This window comes from Bidens hawaiensis, unplaced genomic scaffold (genome assembly GCF_021521415.1).
Source record: "Bidens hawaiensis isolate Kalapana, Puna unplaced genomic scaffold, B.hawaiensis_p1.1 tig00042003_1, whole genome shotgun sequence".
Lineage (NCBI taxonomy): Eukaryota > Viridiplantae > Streptophyta > Magnoliopsida > Asterales > Asteraceae > Bidens > Bidens hawaiensis.
In genome coordinates this window covers 48876-68923 of record NW_027497448.1, presented here as the reverse complement: position 1 = coordinate 68923, position 20048 = coordinate 48876, and the positions used below count along the sequence as shown (strand labels likewise).

Here is a 20048-nt window from a genome sequence, read left to right as displayed (position 1 = left end):
CCGTCCAACTACTGACGGTTGCCCCCGCTATGAATCTGTTCAAATGATCATCGGGGTCAGATATACCATCATATGTGCCTATGCTTGACATTTGTTTGGCACTTTTTGGGGCGATTGCTTCCGCAATGTCCCTTGCAAATTTGGACGTTCCCGCATTTGCAACGTTTGGTCTGAACGTTTTGGAGAAGTCTCGTGGACTTCCACCTGTGCTTTTTGGTTTGAAGGCTTGTCCAAAATGCCTTTTCGGTTGGGATTCCGTTTCCTTACGCTTCCCTTTTGCCCTATGGCGAGGGTTCGCGTCGGATTCGGATTCCTCCGAGTCATCCTCCCAGTATTCGAATTCGTCGGCCTGTTGTACGGAACGCAAGCGTTCGTCCAACTCAGCCTGGAATTCCTTTTGTCGTGTCTCCGCCCATGCCTTAACTTCATCGAGAGTTTGGCGGGGGAATCTTCGTTTCTCAAACTGGGTATCAGTGGATCCCAGTAGGCGATCATTTACTGCACTTGCCCCAGCATGAGTAACTGGGGTAGTGTTCGTAAAATTTACTTCACTTGCCCCGGCTTGGGTAACCGGGGTAGTGTTTGTAAAAACTGTGTTGCCGGTATTCTCCCCAGTAGCTGGGGTTGTGGTTACCGGAATTTCTCTAACCATCTTTGTAGAAGTTTGAAAAAACTGGAGAAAAATGTAGTTCTAGCTTTATGCACGGATGGCGCCAATGAAGAAACACTAACCGGACCCCGGAAGATTACTGTTAACCTAGGGGTTAGATAGATGTTTCCCACGAGGGGTTAGACCCTGAGAAGATGGTTCTTCTGATAACCTGCAAAACAGACACCGTGAGCTTGTCACTGAGAAGGGGGGGTTCCTCCTTGTGACCACCCTCCGGCGTGAGAATCAGACTAGATTGCTCTTTAAATATAAATGTATATTAAGAGATTGCTAGAGCAGATATCAGGTATAATATAATGATATAAGATAAGATATGATAAGATAAGATGGTCATACCATTTGTGGTATTTATAGCCGAAGGTAGGTTTCCAAGGAGGTATGGCCGGCTGCAACAGTGTTCCTGTTCCACCAACAGTAGCCTACGCACGTGCCCTGCTGGTAGTTGGTGGGTAGGTAGCGGCTGATAGCGACCAGGCCTGCTGTATACTATTCCTTTTCCACCAACTGCCGGCTACGCACGTGGTATGACAAGAGTTGGTGAGTAGGCAGCGGCTAATAGTGGCATACAGTGTAGGAGCATGCTGCTCGTCATACTGTTGTCCATAAGCTGTCGTATCTTTAGTCAGATCTTTTTCCCATACCTCGTCAGGTACAGTACAGAAGATCTTCCCGTATCTTACGGACTGGCTTATTTGGGCGGGAGTATTCCCCCTCCCGCCCTTGTGCGGGATTGTTCCCGGCTTCGCTCATTCCTTCAGGTGACACTGAATGATCGAGAGCTAAGTGCCTTGTGCGTGTAGCCTTGCTACGCGGGTGGCCTTCCCTAATGGCTTGTATCCGAGGCTGCGGGGACAGGCGGAGTCCTTCACCATTGGGAGGCATTTCCTGCGAGACCAGCTTGCGTACTGCGCGTAAGGACGTCACGTCTCTGAGCATGGTTGGTCCTGCGGATCCAGTTGGTTTCTGCGCAGACGTCCCTGTTTAAGGTGAGTCTTGCGGGTCCAACTGGGCTCTGCTGGGACCTACCTCTTCAGTTTAACATTTGGTTAGGCAGTTTTCCAACACCAGAGATGGCCGCTAGAGCTCATGATGTTGCGGCTTTATCTATTAAAGGTACTGCTGCGGTTCTAAACTTCCCGCAACTAAAAGACAGTTTACCTCGTCCAGCATCTCATGCGCCACGTGATGTCCAGGAAGCTGCTGCGAAAGCAGCTACTATGCAACAGTTTTTATTGCCAGAGAGTTTGCCCCAAAAGCAGCTGCCATGCAATAGTTTGTCATCTGCTGGTAATGTGTGTAATTTGGTTGATGAGTTGGGTGAGATTATTGAGTTGCCTAGTTTGGATGGGTGGTGTGAGTCGTCGTTGTGTAACGAGTTTATGGTTGGTTTTACGACAAAGAAGGGAGCCGTATATCATGTTTGTGGGTGCCCATTTATTTGTATACTTACAAAAGAATATATCTCATGAGAATGCATTTGATATGGTTGGTTTTACGATTTGATATTTCTTACAATGTATAAATAATGATCTTATTCATTAAAAAATATATCCAGCATCTATTTAATTAAATGAACATATAAATAATATGATAAAATATAGTATACATACAATGTTGGACTAATTAAAGTAACATCAACAATTCTGATATGTTTGTGATAACTCATCACGACTATTTCAATATTATCAAGAACGAATACCACATAAATACTAATTAACATTAACCTATTTCCTACTCCAACTCTAATTCCTAATAATACTCACACATAATAAATAAACTCCAACTCAAAGTCGCAAACTCTACAATTATATTTACGAAAATTATCATTGGGTTAAGATAAAATAAAAACTCATTTGTGTTTAGAATACTCTAGAACTCATTTTCAACCATACGTTTTTTAATTAAAGCTTGAAACTTGTGGTTCATAATTAAAGTTAATAAAAAATATAAAAGTAAAGTTACATTTTCCCCATTCTAAAAAATATGTTTAAAAGTTAAAAATAAATATAAAAAAAATACGAAACAAATTTTAATTTTTTAATGTTTGTATTAAATGTAACAACATATATTATATATGTATAAAGATAAGAAAACGATCTTACATTGGGTTTTCATAGCTTTTCTCAACTCAAAAGTGTTTTTATTCTATACATGTCATAGTTATTATTATCTCTTCTCTTTCTTTTATTCATCTTTTTCAATAAATTTATCTTTGACTTTCTTTTTCTGTTTAACCAGTTAGCTATTTTACTTGTGAGCTGTTATGGTTAACCCTTCATACAAATCATTTATAGAGAGATTATATTCATAGAAATCAGTCAAGAGGTCAGGGGCGGTCGTGGTCAACTACACTTTGTCTCTCTCCAAATATACATCCTAAATTAAGGAGGAATAAAAACTATAGTAAAATCCTAAATATTGGAAAAATTAAAGCAAAATATGACTTGGACAACCAACCAAATAAAAAGAATAAGCTAAAAATATCAATGTAAATGATCCTATGACTTCGACAACCAACCAAATAAAAAGGATAAGAAAAAAATATTAATGTAAATGATCCTCCTCTTGTAAAAGTAAGTCACATTAAAACACACTTGATAGATTAAGCCACCCGTTTTCCCATTTATTTTAATAACTCAGAAAACTATAAACACAAAATAAAGTGAAAATATCTTAGCAAAACTTATTTAAGGTTTAACACACTCATGTCACTTGTACCATAAAAATTAAAAATAGGAAAGGACTAAGTTTTGGTATATTAAAATCTTTAAGCTAAAGTCTCAAAATACGTCTAAAAATATGGCAATTTGAGAGAGAGAGAGAGAGGTTTAGTTTGTTCTAACTAGAAACACTAATCACGAACTTAATTTATCGTTATAAACAAAACACTTAAAATCTCCGAGCGGATTCAAGACTTGCTTCTTTTCATGTAATTGTGTGTCTTTAACGTTTGGTTAGCTTTTCCTAACCATCATCTTTTTATATAATCTTTTTGTTGTCCTAAAAATAAAAATGAAAATTCATCAGATGATTGAGTCGTTATGGTTCGGCTAAATTATGTTGACATTAAGGAGGTGCATAGGTAACGTACCCCAGACGTAATCCTTGAACTCGTTGTTGTCTTCCATTAGGAAAAGAGTATGTTAGGGCTAAGAAGATCGATTGTGAAAATTTAGCCACAAGTTTGTTTATAAACTGAATTAGTTCATTAAAATTGGTTAAGAGGTTATGTACACGGACAATCAGGTGAGAACTTTATACACGAATATTGTTTTTATAATTAGAAGTAATAGTAAAATGGTCATTTCAAGTGAAATTAAGGAATTTTTAAACGTCTCATAACAATAATTATCAATCTTGTTATGGTTTTTAATCAACCCGTCATCTCTTAAAAGAAAACTGGCCACCGGTTATTCTGGTAGATAACATGAACCAAGTCCATAGTACAACCCTTTGAAAGACCTAATGGCTCATTATTATCCCTAAATGTTATTATTCCTGTCTATTCAAATAATTTTGCATGCACAAACCAACAATGACAAACCCCTAAACGTCTTGGTCCACCTCACTTTGTCCCAACTGGGTAATAAAAGTAATAGTAAATACAGGAGAAATGTTAGGTTACATCAAAGTTTTATAAAACCTGACTTGACGACTCAATAAAAAAAGATAACAAAGAATGTTATCTTTAGTACATTGATGTCTCTTCTTAATTAGTAGGTAATTCACTAATCTGTCTGATCATTGGAGCCAAACAATAATCTTATGTGCTGGGAGGAACATTTCAGATGGTCATCTTGTCGTTAATGAATTGACTGTATGCGCTAAAGAAACAGAAATGAAAATTCTTATTTTCAAAGTCGATTAGGAGAAGGCATTTAATTCCATTATCCGGAATTTCATGGCATCGGTGATGAACTAAGTGAGTTTTGGAAACAAACTTAGGGGCCGTTTGGTTTACAGATTTTTTGTGTAAGAATTGGAATCCTTCAAATGAATAGAAATTTGAAGGAATTGGAATTAATTCCAATGGAAACTTATGACTTGTTTGGTTGGTAATTTATTGAAGGAATTGGAATTTAATAAAAATGCAATCACAAAATTAACCTTGATCTCTTCTCTTTCACACTCACCATCTACTTCCCAGACCTACTCCATGGAATATGCAGTCACTCTCTAGTCTTTTTGTTTAACATCACAAATCCTTTTATGTTACTGAAAAAGAATTCAATACTAGGTTCAAAATTTATTTTGGAAATTTGTTTTTTCTTGGCATCTAGTTTTATATCATGTTATGGTTTTTATTTTGTTCATCTTTGGTTATCTATTTTGTTAATATTTTTTTTTGTTGTTCCACTGATTTTTTTATTTTTATTAACCTTCAAGTTACAATTTTAATTATGATTCATATTTTGGTTGTTGATTTTCTTGGTTTGTTTGTTCTTGAAAGGTTTCAAAATGATTTTTGGGTTGGAAAGGAGAGGGTGTTTTGGTAGCCCTAAAGCATTTCCTTGGAAAGTTGAGAATATGATAAGGAAAGTTGAATTCCTTTACTTGATGGAAAGTTTTCCAATTCCAATTCAATCAACAGCCAACCAAACCTATTTTCAATTGAAAATTTTCAAATTTCATTGGGTACTGCTAACCGTACCTCATCCTCATCCATTTTTACTAAAATACCCCTTTCATAAGGTTTTACATTAATACGATTTGGACCTTTTTGTTGTATTTCTGTCATTTTGTTATCTTTTATTATCATTATTATTTTTATTAAAGCATTTTTTCTATTTTTATTTATAATTTTTTTATATTTATCTTTTTATGTATATTTAAAATCATTTAATAAAAACATATTTTTTTCTTACTTAGAAGAACGTTTTTTCTTATCTAAAAAACATTGTTTTTCTTGTTTTAAAAAAATGTTTTTTTATACTTGTTTTAATCTTTTTGAAGAGCGTTTTATAAAATTAAGAGATAGTTTACATTATTTTACAAAAAAATCATATTAGTTTTTATAAATAAAAAGGTTAAATAACATACAACTTGATAAACAAATTTGGCTCTTTTCTCATGTAATATTAACTCATGTATCTAAACCTAACAAAAAAATCAAATTGTTTTTAATACATTTTATAAAAAAATAAAAAAACTAACTAGAGAAAACAGATAAAACTTTTTAATACATGTAAAAAAATAAACAAAGTTTTAATAAGATCTTAAATAAATAAAATAATAATATCAATAACAAAAATATATTAAAAAATTTGTAAAACAAAAATAAAAACCTAATAGTTTTTTATTTGATATTTTGAGATAATTATAAAATAAAATAAGAGGGACTTAAATGTCAATTACAAATGCTAAAGGGAAATTAAAGTGCATGAGGAGTGTATGGTTAGCAAGGGAGGGGGGTATGTTTAGCATGACCCATTCCATTGGATTCCACGAACTAAACGAGCCCTTATTTACAAGTTTACAATAATATATTCGGAATTTTATAAAACGTAATATTTAAAAAGGAACAAAAACATGTTACATCGACCCAAACCATAAATCACTTTTGATAATATCATTTTCGATACCAATTTTTTTCAGTCAGAATCAGCTTGGTTCTACGGTACATAAAATCAGTATACTACATGCACCGCACCTGAAATACATTATTCTTAACACAATATGATTTGTTTAGGTAGGCGTACGCCTTAAGTCCATATTATTTACAATAAAAAAAGTTTATATATGATAGTTTCTTTACATAAAAGTAGTTTTATGCAATAAAAAAACTCGCGTTTTAAGTCGATCGAAAAGCATAAAAACGAATATCGGTACTAACAACGGTTTGGTACCAATGTTGTTCGATATTTAACAAAAGTTATTGAAACATTGATAGAAATTAAAAAAAACGTCACATCGGTATATTCAAAATTTTATAACGCGTTATATATAATGTTAAGAATGACAAAAGAAAAGGGAAAACGACGTCATATTACACACACACAAAACATAATTAAACCATTAGACAACAATTAATATGTGTGCGTTTGTGTTTGGATAATTTGAATAATTTGTTTTAAATAAAATTTATATTGAAACATAGATAAAAATTAATAAGGAAGTCACAACGGCATACTTAAAACTTTATAAAACATCCTACACTGAAAATTCTTAAAACTTAATATATATATATATATATATATATATATATATATATTCAAAAGTAATTATAAAAATAAAATAGTAAAATTATTAAAAAAAACTAATCAAAACTCAAGCTGTTGTTTTAAAAACAAAGAAAATAATAATGAAAAAATCAACCACTGGCGCCACCAATTTTAATGATCGTAGTATAGATAATGTCGAAAATTGATGAGTTTTTTCCCAAAGTAAAGTTGGTAAGAATTTTGATAATTTTTTTAGTTTCTCACTCTTAGATTTATCAAATAAACCAAGATATGGACCATGTCATTTCTCTCTTTTTATCTTTTTTATTTTAAAACAATAATACTAATTGAACACTAAAATAAATAATGTTTTTATACAATTCTGTATGTTCTCTTAATTTTTTTGACATCATTTAAAATGTGCGACGCATATATTATTGAATTTATTTGACAACAAATAATTATGAAAAACAAAAAGTTAAAATTTCATATTCAACATTGAACACTACTACACAAAATGATATATTTGTTTTAGTTATATTTATAAGTTCATACGAAAGATTGAATTTGCACGCTTTTTATAAATCATCTTGAACTTTAAAATTCTTTTATATTCTTCAATCTAATTAAAAAACAAGTTCTAAAAAACGCTGTTTTGTAAAGTTAATTTTTTTCTTCTAAAAGGCGTTTCTTAAAAATATAATTTAAAACCAAATTTTCTTTTAAAGAAACAATTTTCTTTGAAGTTTTTTCAAATGAAAATATGTTATTAAAAACGTTTTTATAATAAAAATGTTTTTATTTAAACTTCAAAACAAGGAGTTTCTTCAAAAAAAAAAAAAAGGAAAAAAATGATTTTCTTTAAAAAAAACATTTTTCTTATATTTAAACAAATAGGAACTATTCTTTATGCAGCTAAAGGTCTTTTTAAATACACAAAAGAAAATTATTAATGTTTTTTAAAGGAAAAAACGGTTTTTCAATAGGGAAAAATTTTAACATAAACTTTTTTATTTATCAAATATTTCTTTCCATAGAAAAACTTTTAAAACGTACTTTTATAGAAATTTTGTTTTTTTTCATAACAAAAAATTATTTAAATTTTTTATTAACAGAAAAACTATTGAAACATTTTCCTTTAAATTGTTCGTTGTTTGTTTTGGGAAAATAGCTACTAAATATAAAAAGAATTTTTTTAAAACATTAGAAAAGACCTTCACAAATTTTCTTTATTTTCTTATGTAACTTTCTCAAAAATAAATTAAGAAGTGAGAAACAAAAGCTTCTTAAAACACTATATTAGTAAATACTTTTTATAGCTGGAAAGGTAGAGAAGAATTGAACTAGTTGTCTTTATCAGTGGAACCTTCTATTCTTGTGAGAGATCATGTACACGGTTTCTGATTGGTCGTGACTGTTGGTGGATAAGAACGAGGACGATCCGTTGTTACTTCCATTGCTTCCTGTTCCCCAATTGCTAGAGAAAATATGTGATTGATTGGTATCGTTATATCATCTTATAAGATATTCAAAGATGATGCTAGATTTGCTAAGGCATCTGCCCCAACATTGTCCTCTCTTGGTACATGAATTATACTAAAACTCTAAGCCCAATGCCATTGTGATTTCAAATTATGCATGTATAACTCAACTACTTTAACTTTTTGTTGGATTTGAGTGTAAAAAAGCCCTGTTTTGCCCTAAATTTTTTATCTTATCTAACTAGATTTATGTTTTTCCTCATTTCCCATTTTACACACTTATATAGGGCACAATGATGGCGCCTTGTGATTAACTCTTCATGCAGTCGAGATTCCGTTTATCTTGGATGTTGCCTTTAAGGAACGTTAGACTGGGCCTAAGAATTAGCCGTAATGTACTTTTTATCACCTCCGTTGGTGACATGTTTTTCTGCCCGTGGGCATCTTTCATGGTGGAAAAGTGGACCCGCGGCCGTAGTCTAAGACCATCTTATGGTTTACTTGGGCTCACGAGTGGATCTAGAATCTTATCTCTTTACTTGTCTGCGTGACGATGCACCGCCGGACAAGACGCCTACGGACAAAATCGTTGCGGGGTGGCAAGTGTCTAGATTAATTTGTAAACAAGAGGCGGAAGAGATGCAATGTCTCCTCTCTCACAAACAATCAAATGTATAACTAACGTAAAATTGATGTGGCGGTTTAGTAATCGTATAAAGCAACACCCAATACATTTTGGGATGGTGTTTGTACGCTATATAAAAATATAAAAAACCGAATATTACCTTTCTCTTAAAACATCAAATATATATATATATACACACACTCACCTTATTATACTCTTAAATTTACTATCATTTTACATCATTGTCCAAAAATAGATTGGAACTCTCAAGAAGGAGAAGGACACCACTAAATTAGTGAATATTACGTACAATCATGCAACACTTTTCTACTACTACTTAAGAGCCTACATATAACCTTGTTTGAAGCCTCCTTAACGGACAAACATCAATGGCACCCACCAATCTTTCTTCTTCTTCCTCCCCCGCCGCACCCGCGTCTCCTAAGATCAACAAAAGATCACATCCAGGAGACCATGCAAGTGACATTAAGCACCCAGTGTACCGAGGAGTCCGAAGGCGTAGATGGGGCAAATGGGTGTCCGAGATTCGACAACCTAGACAGAAAACACGTATTTGGCTAGGCAGTTTTCCTACCCCAGAGATGGCCGCTAGAGCTCATGATGTTGCCGCGTTATCTATTAAAGGAAACGCGGCTGTTCTAAACTTCCCGCAACTTAAAGACATTTTACCTCGACCGGCTTCTTGTTCACCACGTGATGTTCAAGAAGCGGCCGCTAAAGCGGCCGCCATGCAAGAGTTTATCTTGCCAGAGAATAATATGGTGCCTCCATTGATATCATCAAATGGTGAGTCTATCAAGTCTCCGGATAATGTTTGCAATAATATGGTTGATGAGTTATGTGAAATCATTAAGCTTCCGAGTTTAGATGGGTGGTGTGAGTCGTCGTTAATCTCAGAAGAGTTTATGGTGGACACGACGGATAAGTGGATGTATCCGTCGTGGGTGGTGGCGGATTCAGATATTTTTCTAGGATCCTCATCGGACCAGACGTTGGATGGTTCGAATAATATTAACGTGCCCGAGTTTTGAGCCGGAGGATCAATCCTTTGGGATTGTTTATATATGTGATTAGACTGTTTTAAGAAAATAAAGTTGCTATAATAATAATAACAAATGTTAACTTGTATAATGAAACATTAGTGTCACACTAATGAGGCACTACTTACCTGGTATACGGTCGTACAATGTTATAATGTCATATGATCGTATGATCGACGCCATATATTGGATGGTACGACACGTGCAAATGATCATATAAGTCGTATGAGAGCTCATACAAGGTTGTGTACGTTTGTCAAACCAAATCTTATTTATTTATTTATTCTGGTTATAGATCCGGTAGAAACAAGATTTTAAACAGAATTTTAGAAATAAGAAATTAACCGATATATATAAGCGAACTTTTCTTAAATCCAAGCGATCTTTCCATAAGCGTTTGCCCCTGATCCAAGCATTGATTATAAAAGCATGAGTTTAATTAGTCCGTATGATAAGCTAAACAAATCGTACAATACACATGATATGTTTAGCTTATATATATTGTTAGACCCTATTTTGTATAATAGTCTTTAGTGTTGTTTATAAATATTCACGTTGTAATTATTAGCTTACAATATCGTTAATGTATGTTTGGGCCCGAGACCATGTATTTAGAGCCCATTGGGTCGATATAATGAAAACCTAGCATGATATGCCTTCACCTATATAAGGTGAAACATGCACATGCTAGAAACAACCTTTCGCAATATCTTATCAACAACTCACCAACTCTCTTCATGCTTTTTCTTTCTTATTCGGTAATTACCAACACCTATAAGATCTGAGATCTCGGCTGTTTACTAGTGATTCCGCTAGCTAGTAAATGAGATTGATTTAAAAACTAGTTGTTTGATCTGTTTATTAGACTTACATATGTATCAACAGGGAAATATTAACCAGTGTATAGTAATTGTTAATTATTGTCCTCAAAACACTAATAAGTAATAATTCCCCCTTTAAATACATATTAGTATGTAGATCCTCGTACCCAAAAAATACAAAATGCCCACGTGTCATTATCATACTACATGACATAGCTAGATTCGATTCGAGGTCCCTAGCTTGATGTCGAAAACGTACATCATCGTATGTAAGGAATGTTTTCACAATCGATATTATGATGTTCGGAGAAATATGTTACCTCCTGCTTAAAAACATTAAATATGATTTCCTAAACTAAAACATGTGACAAAGATATGAAGTTTGCCTTTGTGGGGTCAATGATGTATTAATTTACCGGATGTACGTAGCATTGTAACCAAACTATATATGTGTTCAGAAAGCTTGTTAATCTAATGAGAACCCCTATGGAGATTAGTCTTAACCCATCATTACCTTCTCTATCACCACACTTTCATTGAAAATCATGAAAAGTAGTAAGGGGCATAATGCTTAGCTCCAATGGTGCTTAGCTATCGGCGTCTAGTCTCAAAGGGTGCCTAAGTATCGGCATTTAGGCTCAAAGAGTGTTTGCTAATGGATGTCTTTTTAGGTTGGATAGGGCAGTGTGCTTAGCTCTAGAGTGTCTAAATATCATTGTTTCAGCTCACTCCTAGCTAGCCTATAGCAGAGTCGGCTATAGCCTAGACTAATCATTTCCCCTTAGGCTTCTATGTAGCCTATTCTGGAGATGTGTCATAAAAAGGTTAAACATGGTAGCATTTCATGGTTTTCAGTACCAACCCAAATGGTGTCTAAAAGAGCCTAACCATCTTATTTATCTTAATGCTATTGACCTATTTTCTTCATCGACTAGTTTGAAAAGTGAAATTGGTTTGTTTTAAGTTGAAGAAGAATGAAACACGAGAATCACTTCAACTCTCAGAATAATGAAATGACATGTTCTACGAGTGGAGCCTGAAGAGATCAATCAACAGACATGAAGTTACGAAGCACGCGTTTAGATTGAAATGATAGAAGTATAACCAAAATTGGCCACAAAAGATCAATCAACTCCTACAAACTCTTGTATACGATATGTATTTCTCAACCACCAATAGACCTTTAGCCTAATGGTATCAAACTGTGTAAAAACGATGTTCCTCCCATGAGGTAGGAGTTTGATTCCCCTTGTGATCAATGATATAGATTTAGAAGTATGATTACGGTATGTTAAGAAAAGGCTTCCTAGTTATATGTTGTATGTTTAATAATAGTTATAATCAGGGGCAGTTCCAGCTATTAACTAGGGATATCATCCGTTATCCTTCAACTTTTAGCCAATAAAGTAATTTTTTTTATTTTGATGGTTTTTGGTTTTGCTACCCCTGAAAAAATATGACGTTACCCCTATTTGCTTAAAGTCCAACCAAATTAAAAGTTAAAATCAATAGCCCAACTATACTTTAAAGCCCAACCAAACAAAATCATTGTTTGTTGTTCCCTTTTACGTGGAAGTTTGTTTAGGCAATACATCAACATTCAACAAAACAGAGTTTCATTCAGCCGTCGTCTACTCCATGATGCCTCGACCCCCTGCTGCCCTCCTCCGGTCACTGGACCTCCACACTGCACGATTCGACTTCTACTTGTTCAATTTAGGTATTCTTCAACTTTTATCTAAAATTTTAATTGTTTAATTTGTTTATATAAATTGTCAATATAAAATTGATTATGGGCAATTAAATATTTGAATGATTAATTATGGTTTATTGGATATATGAATAATGTAAATTAGAATTGATTAGAGATTTAAGGTTTATGTGTAAATTGGAATTGTTTACGGATTTATGGTTTAATTTTGTTTCTTTGAAAATTAGAGAGCTTGAAAGATGAAACGACAAAGTATTATTAGCAATTCTTTAAAAAGAAAATTCATAAAATGATGATATCGATCTAACACCAAATTAAAAAAAATATTATATGAAATACGGTAAAAAAGAATTCGTTTATTGTATAAACTACGGAAAAAAAAATCGTTTGCATTGTATGAAATACAGTAGAAAAAAAAATTCCGTCTAAATCTACCACTGGTTATAACTATATGTTGTAGCACGTAACACCCTTTCACACCCTTTCACACTCATGGTTTATGGAACACTTGGTATTTTTCAACAAATACACCGATAAGACTACACGCTATAGGCGTCGTTGGGAGCCAAACACCGCAGAGGGGCGCGATGAGTGGGCATCGTTGGGACGATGGGTGATAAGGTGGGACTCCTCTCTTCATCTCACACACACACACGCATATATATATATATATGAGGCGTCTAAGAGGCTTTAAACTACAGCGGCACATTGTAGGCTGGAGCTTCGATGCCCCCCAATACCTACGTGGCACTGTGAAGAGACTTCGATGGCCCACGATATAAGATAGTCTTATGAAATCTGCATTGCTGCAAAATTTGTATCTAGCTTTTCTTTGACGGTTATTCTAATTTGGGAGTGTATGGAAATGTGTGGGTCCCATTCACATTTGATATTGATGGTACGTGTGAATATTTTAGTGCTTTTAATGCTTATTCACCTCTACGTGTGAGTTTGTAGAAATACTTTTGAAAGGGGGCCAAATTACACGCGTTAATCAGGGGGGCTGCAAAAGTTATGGATTGAAATGGGTCACCTTTGCATACGTGAACAGGTGTATTTGAACTCTCTATGCACTTTGAAATCAACTACATAATGCAACATTTAATTTTGGTTTCCATGCAATATACCTAACATGCATTATAAATCACATGTATTATTTCCTTTTTATCTCATAACCATTTGCAAATTCAAACAAAATAAAAAAAAAATGTATAATTATGGTCCCAACTGCCATTAACCATAAAATACTACGGCTATGTTTACAACCGGTCTTCTTGGTGAGTATAACTACATAGAGACAAGAGTGGCTTTTAAAAAGAAATAGATTATTATTGAAATAATGATTAGAAGAACTTGCTTGATGAATGATATAACAACATTCAGAATCCTCGTCATTAAAAATGGAGGGGAGGTAACTTTTACAGACTCCTCGCCATTACAAATTGAGGGGAATTGCTTTTTGCAGTCCCCACCGTTACAAATTGAGGGGAGATAACTCGTATCTGCAAAAGTTCTTGCAATTTCTGAACACTACCTGACACCCCTATATTTTCAAAACTCTCCGCCATTAAGGTAACCCCCTTTTTAAAAAAATAAAATTTCCAGCCCCTAAGTGATTAACTCTTGTAATTTAGCCGGCGTTCAAAAAAAAATTCGAGTTTGTATGGACCCATTCACTTTAACAAAATATAACTTTTACAAAAATAAAATGGACAATAAAGGTGTAATCTTTTGTTCATCAACTTTAGCAGCAAAGTGTAAAAGAGTGCACTATTGACTATACAATGCCTTCCTGATCAACACCTGCCTGTAAAGTTTTGAAACATTTGTCGTGGAGGTGGTGGTGAACGGTGCGGTGGTTGTGGTACATATAAACAACTTGCGAAATTACATGAGCATGCGAATATGTAATTCACTTTGCGATTTTATACAGCGAATTGATATCGTAACAAATTATAGAAGAAAATACTTGGAACTGCTAGACTTATGGGTAAGGTTAGCTAGTAAGGCTATTTAGTTTAAGAAGGTGAGAAGATGGATTTATTGATTGATTAATAATAATGTAAATGTAGTTTTAGTTTTAACCTTCTTATTAGTTGTTAAAGGTGTAATATTGTCAATTGTGTTTTCGTTTTAAACAAAAAGTCTAGCCATTTCTTTCTTCAGTATTCCACGATTCTTCAATATTCATTCGTGATTCTCACTAGTCCATAACTAATCGAACAAGTTGGCTAAGATTATTGATTAACTATTCGAAAGATCATGGTGCATTTTATCGGTAAGATGTAGTCTAAAATATCATGGTAAGTCGATGTGCCACGTTCTTTTTGTTCTAGATATTGATTTCAAGTAAATTTGAGTGTCGATTGTGGTCTACATTGATTTCCAAATTTTAGGGAAGACAAATATCGTTCTATGGTGTTTTAATTCTATCGTTCTATAGTGTTTATGGCAGTGATCCAAACTATATCGAACATATCTATATATGCCTTGGACTATATCCACTAGAAAAACATCCTCCTCATAATAAACCTCCTCAAAGTCCACCTATAATCATAATCTAGTTGCTGATAAATGTTGATAATTTTAGTGTTATTCAGTTAACTTGTGTAATTTAGGATTTATTAGTGACAGAAATGAGAAATCATGATCAAATATAAAACAAGTTTTGGAAAGTGTAGTTATGCGAGAATCATATGATTTTAAGCAAAAAAAAATAGTCACTTCGAAGTTCAAGGGGCAAAGCTCACTGTATAACGGGCATTCAGGGGCAGTTAGTCTGGTAGTGGGGTCTTAATGGCAACGTCCCTAGATGGAGTTGCTACAAAACCGCAAAGTTGCTTTACCGTGTCCTATGTAGATCGGGATCAACTTAGTTCTCAAGCATAAAAAATGAAGATGAGGAACAATTTTTTTTCTTCAATATCAAACTCAATGTCAATATCAAAACGAAAGGCTAGTACCAAATTTGTTGCATGGTATCAAATTAATTTATTAATCAATGGTGTAACTATTCCGTAGCAAATGTGTTATACGTACCAAATTTGTGGCATGTTATTAGACTATCATAGTTTACTTTTTAATTCTATAAACATTAGATTAAAATTAAGTATTACATAGTTCAACTTTGTGCTACTAATTAAATAATAATATATTGTCACATCTATGAAATAATATGGTCTTCGTTATTTTCATTGTTACTTGCTAACATTTAATTCTATCATTAGTTTGTGCTCATCCGCTAATTCAGCATTAATCAACTAGGACGTGTGTTCTACTGTTCTTTATCGTGGTGATTTTTAAACTTTTATCACGATGCCTTACATTTAATTTGTAACTCTTAACGAATATTATTATTTAAATCTTACGGAATTCATTACATTTCTTCTTATTTTAAAAACATAATAAAAACTAAATTGACTAAAAAAGTATTATTTCATAGATAATACTAACAATTTATATATCAACTATGCCTGTCTTATTAGACTACGCGTAGTGGTAACTAAGCATATATAACCGGACTTGTGCGACACGTGACGTGCTCGTTAGCTATGACTAGTTTTACAAAAAGTGGCGTAGTTATAGAATGTTACATAAGATGTGTTCAATCATTAGATAATTATTACCTTTTTAATATTTTAATACAAATAAAAATATAAACCAAAAATCAAAACTTTTGATTGGCCAACCCTCCCCCACATCCGTTGTAAATACAACGAACCCGTCCAAAACGGAGAGGAAAACGAGGATGGGGCGGTATGTGGTCGTCCCCCCCCCCCCCCCCCCCCCCTTCAACGAAGCTCATGATAGTCTAAGGAGTTAGGATCAACTTAGCATAAACATGTTTTGTACTTATTTTCAATGATCATATTAAAACACAAAACAATCTTAAAACTAACTTAAAACTCAAACCGTTTGTATACTAGAACAGTCAAAAGTCAAGACCTTGATCCGGTACAAGTCTCTTCACGTTCTCACGTTCAAACCCATGCACCATTTTCTCCCTCCAAAACCCTACAATCTCTTATTATATATAACCACCATCATATCATTATCACCATATTAACCGTCATTCATAATCACTATAATTAACCTTTAATATTACAACCTCTTGCACTTGCAAATTACACAAGTAATCATAATAATAATAATAATAATAATAATAATAATAATGTCTTCTTTCACTTGTTTAGCTCTTCTTGTTTTAGCATTTGTTACTGCCACAGCCGTTGCAAAAGAATACCAAGTCGGAGACACCGTGGGATGGCGGGTTCCGGCTACTAATGAAACCGAACTCTACACAACTTGGGCTTCACGACGGCGGTTTTATATAGGCGATTCTCTTCGTTAGTTTCACTATCTCTATTATTATTATTATTATTATTATTATTATTATTATTATTATTATTATTATTAACTTGATTTTCAATATTGACATGTTACAATTGTTTTCTTGTTACATATGGATGAATTAGATGATTATCATTATCAAATGAATCATAAAATGTTGATAACTTTATTGTCAAATTGTCATCAAAATAGATAATTGCATAAAGTTAATGGTTTTTATGTTTTATTTTCTTGTTAAATAAAACAATTTTTCTTATTTTCAATATGTTGTATTATTAATATATTATAAGTTTTTGTTTTTGTTAATATTATTGTCTACATATCATAGTAGTTGTTTGTGACAAATAGATAATTATAACTATCAAATGTTATAACATGCTATATACTTTAGTTGTCATCAAAATATATTTGATTTACATTTAGTAATCAACTTTGGGATTAAGTTAATGGTTTTTATAATTTTACGTTTTGTTTTTTTATAAAATAAACACTCATTATTTTGTAATAACGTTTTACTCTTGTTATTTAATAATTTTATTAATTTATGCTATTGATCACTAATTTGTTAACTGTTTTGGTCTTTGTGTTATAGGGTTTCATTACAATATTGATTCAGTTGTGCTGGTTGACAAGTATGGCTTCTACCACTGTGATTCTACTCATCCGATATCGTACTTCAACGACGGGAACACTTTAGTTACTCTTGACAAAGTTGGCACGGTTTACTTCATTAGTGGGAACATGGAACGTTGTTATAAAGGAGAGAAGATGATGTTGAACGTGAGAAAACTGAGACAGTTTCCACCAACTATTGCTGATGCACCTTATAACCCGTATTACGGTATGGCACCAGCGCCTTCTCAGGTTTTTGGTGCGGGTACATACGAGGATTCTGGTTCGTCTGTTGCGGTTTCTGCTTCGGTTATGGTTTATATTGTTGCTTTAGCTGGTTTGGTGTTGAACGTGGTGTAGTTTTAGTTTTGGTTTGGTCATGTTTACAGTTTTTATTTGTGTTTTTGTTATGCATTGACAGTACTTTGAGGTTTTGATTGCTTTGTCTATGTTTACTAGGGTGTTATTGATTTGGATTTTTAATGATTTAATTGAGCAATTTGTTATTTGTTTTGTTTAATTTTTTTATGAACTTTGCTTTTCACTTGCATGAACATGTTTGATGAAACTCATTTTTTCAAAGATCTGAAAATTGTTGGCAATTTTTTTAATCAATCTTTTAAAATTTTGTTCAGCAAGTATAATAGTTTTGTTGTAAATATGGACATTTATGCTCTGAAAATTTTGTCTTGCAAGATCTGAAAATAGTTTTTGTCTAGCAGTCTAATGAAATAATTTAATCAGCTTTAAACTTTATTTAATGTTTTAGTAATATTTATAAAATAGAAGCTCTTTCAAGAAAATGTGAAGTTGTTTTTGTTTAATGGTTTAGCACGTTTGCTGATTATATACAAAAATTGTTGCATAAAACAATAAATGTCACCTAAAACAGACCGATTTCTTAAGGACTTAAGGAAGAATCAAAATGAATAAGTTCTTCTGTTTATTCTGTTACTTGTTTAGATCATTAGTGCCTACTCTTTGAATAGATTGTATGGCATTACGTCTTACCTTGTTGTGCCAAATGTTGTTTAACTCTACAGAGTACTTTAACATTAAAGAGTTGTAGATGTAATTCGATTGATCTTCAAAGCGACAATGAGCATAAAAATTTTAATTAAAATTGAAATGCATTCAGTATATATCTGTTTGGATTGAAAAGTAGCAAGCTATGATACCGTGAAACGAAAATATAAATCGTTCATCTTTAAACACCCTTCTTACATAATACACTGGAAAATACCAAATGTTTAAAAGTACTAAGTAAGACTACAAGAATTCACAACATATAAAAGAAGTGCATAAAACCATTATCAAAGAGTGCTACCATTTCACCATTTGATATGGCATAGAAACCTTTCTTTTGAAAACTATTAATATCTGAAACCGTAGAGATCGAGAGCTCATGAAGGTTTGTTTCCTGAGCATTTTTAACCAACAACCGTAGCTGATTCTCTCTTCTCCATTTGTACTTCTTCAATCGGTGTCGAATAAACATAACTCCCAAACTATAGAATGTGAACCCAAGAGTACCAGCACAGATTGCTATCAAAGCGTCAAAAGTCCAATTTAATCTATGTCGTTCATGCGGCATTCGCATAATCACCCATGCGGCTGCAATATATGAAACTGCCATGGATGATATTCTTCAATCCAAAGGGTTAAAACACCCCTGAAAAGCACGCGGTCAGTTGCCATATCAGATTTCCACTAATTTTTCAAGAACACTCATTTTCTCTTCAATTCTACAAATATATGGGTCGTGTTCGGGTTAACCTTTTTAAAAGACGGGCTAACACACGAGGCCTTTTAAGTTTGTTTTCCTGAATATTTCAAGGATTATTATTTCAACAGAAATCTTACCAATATTAATTTGTTTTCATTAATACTATTTTAAGAGTAAACTGCGGTTTTCTTTCATGTAGTTTGTCCAAATCTACGGTTTTAGTCTAATAGTTTTATATATGCAATTTTTGTCCATGTGGTTTCGTTTCAATTGCAATTAAACCCGACCCAACTAACCCCGCTAAGTCTGGTCGTTAAACTCAGTAGCGTGCCCCTCACGTGAGGGCAGTTTTGTCCTTTTTCTCCCCAAATAAGCCCCAACCTTAATTCAAAAGCCCCCTCGCGTGACGGGGTGAGGTGTATTTTGGGGATGACAAAATTGTCCCTCAAGTGAAATGAAACCACATGGATAAAAATCGCAGATTTAAAACTATTAAACTAAAAACGCAAATTTAGACAAACCACATGGACAAAACCGCACTTTACTCTTATTTTAATAATCCTTGAATTTAAGAAAGTTAAATTCAAAATCTTAATTCAGATATTCAAAATTATAACTCTATGAGTGTAAAAAAAATCGATGGAGTATATACCACCCCTAACAGGATAGCCATAAGAACTTGAAAAACTTGATTGAGAGAGAGAGATTCATGCCTGCTGAAAGCCTTCCATTTGAGCAAGAAGATGGATAGTATTACCAAATTTCTCGAGTTGGTAAAACAGGTAGGCACCCATAGTTACACCATCTACAAATTCGAAGGCATCAAATTG

General features: G+C 33.3%; 1 protein-coding gene and 2 pseudogenes across 1 annotated transcript; all 3 read left to right on the top strand.

The window, feature by feature from the left end:
* Nucleotides 1–1740: 1740 nt before the first annotated feature.
* On the top strand, nt 1741–2139 carry LOC143593379 (dehydration-responsive element-binding protein 3 pseudogene; annotated as a pseudogene).
* A 7102-nt stretch (nt 2140–9241) lies between these two features.
* LOC143593378 (ethylene-responsive transcription factor ERF039 pseudogene) lies at nt 9242–9989 on the top strand (annotated as a pseudogene).
* Nucleotides 9990–16701: 6712 nt separating this feature from the next.
* On the top strand, nt 16702–17852 carry LOC143593376 (early nodulin-like protein 7). Its single transcript, XM_077073031.1, has 2 exons — nt 16702–16876; nt 17473–17852. Exons 1-2 carry the CDS (start codon nt 16702–16704, stop codon nt 17850–17852), a joined length of 555 nt encoding a protein of 184 aa, XP_076929146.1.
* The last annotated feature ends 2196 nt before the right edge of the window (nt 17853–20048 follow it).